Below are 11048 nucleotides of genomic sequence, written 5' to 3'. Positions count from 1 at the left end.
GAGACAGAGGCAAATATGGTCCTATACTATTTATTAAAATATTAATATTTTGAAGAATCTTGAAAGGCCAGAGGGCTAAAACAAATTATCTGACCAGCCATCGGTTAGAGATGGCCTTAGTGGCCAACATCTTTTAGAATTTTGCTCAACTTTTTTAGAAAGCATTTACCATCATTATATTATCTTAATTTAATAATGCATTGTTACGTGTGATTGAGGCTTCTCGACAAACTAAAGCATTAAGGATCAAAACATTATATGATCGAGAACTCGTTTCAAATAAATCATTATGAGTCTCAAAAGAATGCCGACGTCAGTGCTACTATCGAAATATATTATATTGCAGTGGCAACAATGATGCATGCGGGAGCATAATATTTAAAATAGGACAAGGATTGTCTGCCCTCCTTGTGGTGCCCTTCCATACTCTCCTATTTTGTGCGGTCACGGTTAAGTCACGTCAATATTTTATATTTTTATTATTTTTTGTCTTATTATCTCATTAAAAAATTAATATAAAATATTGACGTGACTTAACCGTGACCGCACAAAATAGGAGGGCATGGAAGGCCACCACAACTAGAGGGAAGACAATCCAAGTCCTTTAAAATAATCCCAAAAGCAGTGAATAAATTAGGTCTCGAAGTCTGCACCAAGGCAAAGCTTCTACTCATTTCTGGCTGGGTGATGTCATCGCTTATCGACACCTGCTCTGACTCTGACTTTCTCCAATTATGCACCAGCTAAGGCAGTCTTCTGTCCACGTCATACCTCTATGTGTCACGAAAGCCTACTAGGTGGGCCCTATCAAATGAAAAATAAGAGGGCATATCTTATTTTATTTTTCACATAATATTTTAATTTTCGACAGTCGGAATAAATGAATTGAATAACATCAAATGATAAAAATTGACAAAATATATGTAAGAAGTAAAATAGATTGTCTGGATAGCACACCTAGATTAAAGGTATCACGAACCCTTTCAATTTTTTTTACCCTCCCCTATTTTTTTTCACTAATATTTTATTGTTGTCCTTTTTACCAACTGCATTGATACGTTTTTTAAAAGTAATTTTTATCTAATTTTTCTTTATTTCTAGTTAGTGAATATATAGATTGGACGAATTTAATATAGTAATTAACAAATATGCGTAGAAGATAAAAAAGGGTACGTAGTTTTTTTTTAATTTATTAAGTTCTTTATTAGAGATAACGAAGATAAGTGTTATCATTTAATATTATGATCTAATAATATTTATTTTTATTTGTAAATGAGAGTTTTTATATTCAATTTTTATAAAAGACGAATTTGAATCACATTATTGTAGTCCTTTTAAGCCACATATTCTGAGACTTAACCCTCTTCCCCACGTTCTATCGTTTATTTAAAAAAAACAAATATAAGTGTTAAAGTACATTATAATTGGACAGATGTCCCGAAATTAGAGATGCCACATTATAATTGGTTTCGAAACCAATACGCATAACAAACAAAAAAGCAAGAGAGTACAAAAAAAAAAGAAAAAAACTTAAATCACACTGTATACTTCAACTTATAAACTAAAAATTGAGAATAGTATTTAGAAACATCATCACATTTTTTCAATTTATTTATCTCAGCTGATATGACAACAGTTCACTTGTTTAGAATTTAACCTCATTAAGGCATCGAAAATAAACGACATTCATGAGTAGGTGTTCAACCTAATTCAAAATTTCTCTTTCAACACTGCTAAGAATTTGTAAATATCATTGAAGGTCGATTCATATTTTTCGTAACCAATAAAAACAAAATTTCACATATATAATATGATATAACTTTGACATAACTATTCGAGAAATGCACTCTTTCAAAAAGGGGCTTTGTATGATCGTTCCGTCATTTCATATTTTTAGTATAATATTTTATAATATTTGATAAAAAATTATGTTAAAAATATATAAGAACAGAGTTTAGAAAGAGACCTACTTTTATAGGAGTCTGCTTAGCACTTATCCAACCATTTTTTTTAAAACATAGTTTTTGTTTTTATTTATTAAATTAAACAAAAATACGGACATATTCCAACATATCTACTTTTTTTTATTAGTTTCCCCGTATAAATAAGAGGGTGAGAGAGGGAGGCATGAATACCTAGGTGCATGCGGGGTCACGAGTCTCTACGGCTTAAAGTCAGCATCAAGTGCCTGGAACAACAAACCTCTCTGCTCTCTATACCACACCACCCACGTCACCTCCTCTATATGAGAAATCTTACAGCCTGGCAAACCCAAACGTCTCCAGAGCCCTCTAGGTCCAATCACCAACTCCCACGTGGACGCCAGAGACTGTGACACCTTTGCTTTCTACAGCTGTCTTCCTTGTCGTCCGGATATAAATACCAACGCAAACCAAATTCACCAAATCGTCATCTCTCTCTCTCTCTCTTTCTACCCCTTCGTCCCACTCCCCCAGAGAAGCCTAAAATCCTCACCCTCCTTCGGAATGTATCCGATTTACCATTTTGCCACTGCTCTCTTGCTCCTTCTTTTGGTGGCGAAGCCCAGTTTTGGCGCTTTAGTGGAGGAGCAGCCACTGGTGCTCAAGTACCACAACGGCGCTCTTCTTAAGGGCAACATCCCTGTCAATCTTATTTGGTACGGCAGCTTCACTCCTATCCAAAGGTCCATCATCGTCGACTTCATCCACTCCCTCGCTCCCCGGCGTTCCCCACTCCCCTCCGCCTCCTCCTGGTGGAAAACCACCGAGAAGTACAGGGGCGGCGCCACCAATCTCCTCGTCGGCAGGCAAATCCTCCACGAGGCCTACTCTCTCGGAAAGTCCCTCCGTAACCGACACCTGGTGGCCCTCGCCGGCAAAGTCAACGCGTTGAACGCCATCAACGTTGTTTTGACTGCCAGTGACGTGGCGGTCGACGGCTTCTGTAGCCGCTGCGGGACCCACGGCTCCAACCGGGATAAAAAGACGGCTTACGTGTGGGTTGGGAACTCGGTGGTCCAGTGCCCCGGCCAATGCGCCTGGCCCTTTCACCAGCCCATTTACGGCCCGCAAACTCCGCCGTTAGTGGCTCCGAACGGCGACGTTGGAGTTGATGGCATGATCATAAACCTCGCCACTCTCTTGGCGGGAGCCGTAACCAATCCATACAATAATGGGTACTTCCAAGGGCCGTCCAGCGCGCCACTCGAGGCCGTTTCTGCCTGCACCGGCGTTTTCGGAACCGGGGCCTACCCCGGGTATCCGGGTCGGGTTCTGGTGGATAAGGCGACCGGGGCGAGCTACAACGCGGTTGGGGTAAACGGGCGTAGGTTCCTATTGCCAGCCATGTGGGACCCGCAAACCTCTGCATGTAAGCCGCTTCTGTGACCGACGTGGCAAGCATCTGTACCGCACGTGATCGTGTAGATATTATTATAATATTATATATTATTATAAAATGTGTTGTACCGGGAAGGTGGACAGGGTTAGGGGGGTTTGGTACACACTTCAAGTTTGTCGTCTTGTAAATCATGTTTCCTGTCGGTAACAAAAAACTTACTGATTTTAAATTTTTGCAAATCTTTTTTCCCGTGTTAGACCAACTTCAAAGGTGGGTTAAAAATTAAAATACCCTCCAAATCCAATCCAATCAAAGGAAAAATTTTGGATTAAATGCTAAACTAAGATTAAGATCAGATTCCTTCAAAATTTAGTCCATAAATCGGAATTTAAAATTTTAAATACTTATTAGAATTTAAATTTTTTATATTAAAATGTTCATAAAATTATTTATGATAGTCTATATATTTATTTATTTAATTTAATTTAACAAAAAAAATAGTCTAAATTCATTCTTTAATAATTCTGGGTTAAAATTGTAGGATAAGAACGGTTAAAGTAGAAAAATTGTTTTTGGGTTAGAAGCTAAATTTTCTAAGTTAAAATATTTGACTTTTAGCCCATTGGAGATGGTATTAGAAGGACTTTAAGATTTTTTTTTTTTGGGGTAAATTACTGTCGACTCTAGGCCTGGCAAACAGATCGTGTTTGTCATGTTTGTGTTGTTTTCGTGAACACCTGTTATCTTAACAGGTATTGTCGTGTCACACTCGTTATCTTAACGGGTCCTTAACAGGTCGGGCCATTTTACCGAACGGGTAAAGTGATCCGACCCGTTATGATCCATTATGACCCATTAAGAAAAATATTATTTTTCTTTTTAAATTTGCATATACCACACATTGCCACATAAATATTACTTCAAAACATTAAAATACGTTTGTCGTTTAAGTACTATATCTACACTCGAAAATAAGAGCCTAATAAACAAACATCCATACACTACTAGTCTATTACAAAATATTAAATGTGCAAGGATATGCAAAATGAAAGAGTTTTTGTTTTTAAGGTTGTGAAACCTTTCTCAAAAGTTTAAACCTTGTCAATGGAACTCAAAGCTTGCATGTTATTCCTTTTACAAAATCCTCAATTTTCATCGATCATCATGACATAAGATTTTGAGGTATCCACTAGTGTAAATATTTTAAATTGAAGATCGAATTCATTCATTGTATTCATATAGGATCAAGGAGAATCATCAAAATCGAAGTTAAAATAACTGTTAAATCGTGATTTTTAGTTGATAACCGTCGAAAAGTTTTATCATGTTATCACTCTGAATGTTTATTTTTTGCGATTTTTTACGTATGCGATATTGAAGCATATATAAAAAAGTTGACGGTTGGATCGTTGAAATTAGTTTCGTAGAATGTGTATCCCATCAAAACGATAGATTTACTAACACTTAGAGTTTATTTATACTTTCATTAAATATAACATAAGATTTTGTGGTATCCACTAGTGTCAATATTTTAAATTGAAGATCGAATTCATTCATTGTATTCATATAGGGTCAAGGAGTAGCTGTAAAAAATCATCAAAATCGAAGTCAAAATAACCATTAAATTCTGATTTTTAATTGATAACCATCGAAAAGTTTTGTCCCGTTACTTGATCTCTGAATGTTTTTTTTTTGCAATTTTTTGCTGATGCGATCTCGAAGCATATACAAACAAATTTGACGGTTGGATAGTTGAAATTAGTTTCGTAGAATTCGTATCTCATCAAGTTCAATGGTATATAAATATTTATTAAGTAAATTTAAATTTATTTATTTTGTACATATAACACTTAAGAAATTGAATGGTATGTATATTTAAACCGATCCAATGATCACCAATTTTTAATATTTAATTTAATATATATATATATATATATATATATATATATATAATTATGATAGTTTTTAGGGGTATAAAATTGTTAAATTAATATATATATATAATTATTATAGTATTTTTTTAGGGTTATAAAATTATTAAATTAATATTTTGCTTATTGTGGATTGTGTTATTCACGTGTATACCCAAACTAACCCGTTATCTTAACAGGTGCTTATCGGGTTACCTGATAACGACCTGATTCGTTATCGTGTTGACCCGAACACATGTTAATTTGGTGTCATGTCGTGTCGGATTATTGAATCGTGTCAGAAATTGTCAGACCTAGTCGACTCTTTGAACCACCAATTGAAATTGATTTTTTAATTGATTTTTTTTTGTAAATTAACTTTTGAATTATTTAAAATCAGTCAATTAATCTCTTATTGTTTGATTGCGAGATTAATTCCGGATGAATTAGTTATTTCATTATTAATTTTTACTTGTTAGTTATAATCACCTATTATAAAGTTTCGACATATGAACACAAATTAGTTCAAAAATATATAGTATAATGAGAAAATATAAAAAATCAATTGTTTACGTAACGGATCATTTCATATTATCCTTGCACATTATTTTGTTTTAACATGTCATAATTATATTGTTTGTTATAATTAACAAGTAAGAATTGATGAAAAAAAAAGATGAATATGATGAAATAGTGGAAATAATCTACTGACAAATGATTAATTGGCTTATTCAAATAGTTCAGAATGTTAATTTATCAAAAAAATAAGTAAGGGGTCAAATGGGGCAATTTACTTTTTTTTTTTGGACAAACGATATAAGCTACATTAAAGAGATGGAAGAGCGCTAAGCCTCATAAGGGGCTAGTAATAATGATTACTTTGTCTTTGACTGGAATTGAATATAAAATTTCTTAATTATAAGTGAAGAAAAATATTATTAAACGAAAAATATTATTAAACTGTAATATTAAATAGTTTACTTTATGATATTTTATACAAAAATCTATTTGATGTGACATGATTGGAGATGAATGTTTTCACCATACTTTTTTACATTTATTTTATATAAATTATTTTATATCGTAGTGAACGATTTGATTGTTTATTTTATAATATAAATTTTTTGAGGTAAGACGAAAAGAAAAAAACACCTACAATTAGATTGTTAAAATTTAGGAAATTGTTATTAGCACTTTAAAAATCTCATTTGACATTTTAAATTTTCTATAATTAGAAAGAAAAATACACTTGTGAGGAGTGTAGAATAAGATTTTTGAAGTGATAATAATAGTTCTCAAAATTTATTATAAATCTATTAGTATGGCATAGATTTTAAAATCGAGTGTCCCTAAAAATGCTATATATTCCTTGTATTATGCATATGCACCAAAGACTAATATTTTGGCATGTGGGTGGCATAATATGAATAAAAACAATGTTTATTACAAAAAGTCTCTGAGATTGATCAATCTTATTATTTTAATTCTTCACTTTAAATGTCAATCAATGTCGTCCCTGACATTCACTACCCCACATCAATTTGGTCATTCTATTAAGATTTCGTTAACTATTCTGTTAGATTGTATGTGAGACCCACAAATCCAATGAAATGGTGACAAACGGATTATACAAAATAAAGGTTTTTATTACAAATGGTCTCTGATATTGATCAAACTCCTCATTTTGGTCCCTGTGTTTCGAATATCATTAAATTTGGTCATTGACTTTCACTACCGTACATCAATTTACCCTTCTGTTAAATTTTCATCAATATTTTTTGTTTGTGTGCTGATGTGGTCTCACTAATTCAATTTATGACTTCATGTGGATTAACTAGAAGAAGCTTTTTTTTTTTTTTTTTTTTAAGAGTGAACCAATGGACGAGTATTTCACGTTGACATTTTTCTCATATCCCACAATCCCAATTGGAAAAGAAATCAATCTAAATTCGATAAAATCGAATCCAAATTCAATTCAAATTTGATTGGACTATAACCAACTAGAGAGAATGAGGAGTGAGTTCAGGAGGCCAAGTACTTTAGTGGTGTCATAGTACCTTCCTTTTCTTTTGTAGCATACTTGATGAACACGATGACGACTTTTTTTTTTTCTTTAGTTTTGGGTTTTAGTTTCTTATTTTACTTTTACTTTTAAATCTTTAAAAAATAGTTTCTCATAACGAATCCACGTGGTGCCATATGATTGGATTAATGGGACAAAAAATATTGACGAAACTTTAACGGAATGATTAAATTGACGTGTGGTATTGAAAGTCAAGGACCAAATTTATCGATTTTTGTAACTCAAGGACCAAAATAAAGAGTTGGATCAATGTCAATGACAATTTGCGATAAAAACCTTTATTTTGTATAATCCACGTGTCGCCATTCCATTGGATTTGTGGGTCCCACATACAAACTAACAGAATAGTTGACAAAATCTTGACGGAAGGACCAAATTGATGTGGGGTAGTGTGTCAGAATGATATTGATAGATTTTGAAAGTAAGAAAACAAAATGATGAGTTTGATCAATTTCAGTGACCATTTATAGTAAAAACCCTAAAAGAAAATTGTGCACATTACGTAAGTACATGATATAAAAATATAGAGTAAATTGTAGCTATCATTCCTTAACTTTAACTCAATTGGAGTAATAGTCCCTCAACTAAAAATTCATTACCATTGGTCCCTCAACTCATCAAAACATGTAGCTATGGTCTCTCAACTAAAAATTCATTACCATTGGTCCATCAACTTTAATTCAACAGGAGAAATGATCCCTTAACTTTAACCCAATTGTAACAATGATCCTTCCAACATAACTTGTTTTGACAAAAAATTTGACGTAGTTGATGAAAATGACCATAATTACACACTTTGATGAGTTGAGGGACCCTAATTGTATAAATGGTTATTCCAACATAACTATTTTGACAAAATTTTGACGAAATTGATGAAAATGACCATAGCTATACATTTTGATAAGTTGAGGGACCAATGATAATGGATTTTTAGTTGATGGACCACTGCTCCAATTTGATTAAAGTTGAGGAACCATTGCTACAATTTACTCAAAAATATATTGTCTCACTTTTCTCTTTTGTAGATTCCAAAAATATAGAAATTTAATGATTTAATTTAGGAAACTTTAACGAAAAGTTCCTGATACTGTTAACTTTAACGAAAAATCACATTTTTACACTAAAAATCAATCTTGGTACTATTTACTTTACCATTTATTTTGTCATTTTCGTTAAAACTCAAAGTTTTCAAGTCATTTTCACTAGTTTCTCTTTTAATTTATTGAAAAATTTTAAATTTATAATGATTGATGTGGAAAGAAGGTGAAGAACTTTATAAAAAATTTGAAACACACCATTTCAATTAATAAAATGTCATCATTAGGAATTAAAACCTAATTTTTCTTATAAAAAACGTGGGAAAAAAAAAATGAAATGGAGATAAAATGCTTATCGGAAAGTAGTTCAACTAAAGAGAAAAATGTTGGGGTAATATTAGGAAGATCAAAATTTTAAAACCACATTTGCAAATTAAATGATGTGGTTGTAGATGGTTGGATTATTAATTAAGTATCGATTAATATGCTTGTTTTTTTTATTTGTAACACTTCATTTGTTTTATAATTTAGTTTAAAAAATTTGATATTCCTAACATTTCACAAAATGTTGTCTTAAAAATAAAAGACGAAAGGATGGTGGGAATGTCATTATGAGCATGTCTTTCGCTTTTGGCGATCAGAGTTTGTATTTTGTAGGGTAAAGGAAAGCTTAATGATGAGTTAGCACCTCGTGGAGAATAATGTAATAAATGATGATTCGGTATATTGTTACGGTGACGTATAATGCAAATAATATCAGGATGTGTAGTACTTTCTCTCCACTTGTCTTAATATTATAAGTACAAGATATCATTACAAGGTGTATTCATGTCAAATAAAATGTTCTCCGCATATAAGCAAAAGAGCAAAAACTTCGTACAATTTACTTTAACTTGTAACTTAGCTCGTGTGACACGTGACTAAAAATGTGACTTCTTACAACAAATGATTACTTTTCTTTTGTTTTCAAAATTTATTTTCTTTTGATGCTCAAGTAATATCCTGAGGGAACACATTCATTCTGTTGTTCCCGACTGCATGTCTCTTTGATATTTTTTTTACGACAATTATACTCTAACTTAACCAAGACTTAACACGTTGTTAAAAAACCAAGACCTAACGCGGTGCTAAAAAAATTATTTTGTGTTGAAGAAAAATTTGAATAGACACGAAAGCTCCCCACCACCAAATCAACAACCACTCTTCTCACCGTAATTGCTAACAAGCCTCCTCTCTCCTCTTTGTCAGTGAAAAAAAGAATAACTATAATTCAATTAGATTCCAATTGTCGACTATTTAAGTAGTAGACGATAAAAAAGATTCGTCGACTCTGATTCAATTCAATTAGATTCTTATATTCCGGTTCAATTCAATTTCTTGATCGTTCATTACTAAAAGAGAACGAATAAATCTGTATTCTTGACAACGACGATCATGATACCTGATGTAATGTAGGAGAAAAGGAGGCTTAGTGCTGGTGTGGTGGGGTGGTTGTTGGGCTGATGTGGTGGAGTGTGGCTATTGTGATCATGGTATGGGAAGGGATGAAGAAGGTTACGGGTGGTGGTGGGTTGTTCTGCTTTGCTGATTTTTTGATTCTTTTATCTTATTCTCTATGTATTACTAGTTAATGTTGGAAATTATGTTATTAGATGATATTATAATTTCTAATATTTAATGAAAAATTGTTATTATTTGCTACCGTCAATTAGTGAAAACGGTTTTCTTGTTTTAAATAGGAGCCATCTTTTGTAAAGCGCGGGCATTATTCTTCAGAGGTAGCAACTTATGTGTAACTTTATGCTGAAAACTTATACTTGTATTCTTAGAATTCAAAGGTGTCAGATGGTTTATAGCCAATAGATACATAACTTATCAAAGGGTGCCTTGAGTTTTATATAAACTCAATCACTCCACTCGTAGTAGAAGGGGCTAGTTTGATATTTTTGTATTAAAAACAAAATTGTTTATGTCGTGTTGTGAGGATAATCAGCTGTTAGGTAAAACAACAGGTGTTTGGTATACTATATTTTCAAAAGCAATTTTAATACGAAAATCAGTGTCAAAGTGTTTGTTAATTTTTTTATGGAGAAGTGCTTTAGGTGTTATAACGACACTAAAGAGTATAATGTTCAAAGTGTTTGTTTGACAAAAATACTAAATTCCTCTACATATATTTTTTTTAGAAAAATATATGTTTGTCATGAATGTCACTAGTTACACGAAATTATACCTCGAGAATAAGGGGTTTGCATGCACTAGTCTCTCCCAACAAGAAAGAAAAAACCCAATACATTCTGGTGTTTATTTTTGCAAACCCATGTCAGTTCCGAGCTTTTTCTCATTTTCTTCAAGCATGTCAAGAATTCGTATATGGCAACGACAAGCCTTCTCTAAGAATTTTCCCAATCCCGGAGAACGGAGGAAGGAGAGGGCGTTAGGTAGTCAACGTATAATAGAAGTTTAGTATATCTGTATCGATGTTTACCACGTATTCCATACCAAGCTCAGCAACTTCTTCCTCCAAAACTACTCGCACAACATGGTAAATTCAAATTTTCAACATTTATATTAAACAGTACACATAATATATCGTGTGAAAAGCATTCTCAGAGGCAAAGTAACCTTCAGTCTATGACTAACTGAAATATGGAACAGTAGAAATCTTTTGAACAAGTTTGTAATGGAGTGGTGATT

At 32.7% G+C, this 11048-nt stretch overlaps 1 protein-coding gene across 1 annotated transcript; it reads left to right on the top strand.

The window, feature by feature from the left end:
- Positions 1-2135: 2135 nt before the first annotated feature.
- On the top strand, positions 2136-3560 carry LOC103436601 (protein EXORDIUM-like 2). The gene has a single exon (XM_008375046.4). It carries the CDS (start codon positions 2487-2489, stop codon positions 3366-3368), a length of 882 nt encoding a protein of 293 aa, XP_008373268.1. The 5' UTR covers positions 2136-2486; the 3' UTR covers positions 3369-3560.
- Positions 3561-11048: the final 7488 nt, after the last annotated feature.

This window comes from Malus domestica, chromosome 05 (assembly GCF_042453785.1).
Source record: "Malus domestica chromosome 05, GDT2T_hap1".
Classification (NCBI taxonomy): Eukaryota; Viridiplantae; Streptophyta; class Magnoliopsida; order Rosales; family Rosaceae; genus Malus; species Malus domestica.
This window is presented reverse-complemented; position numbering and strand designations above follow the sequence as displayed.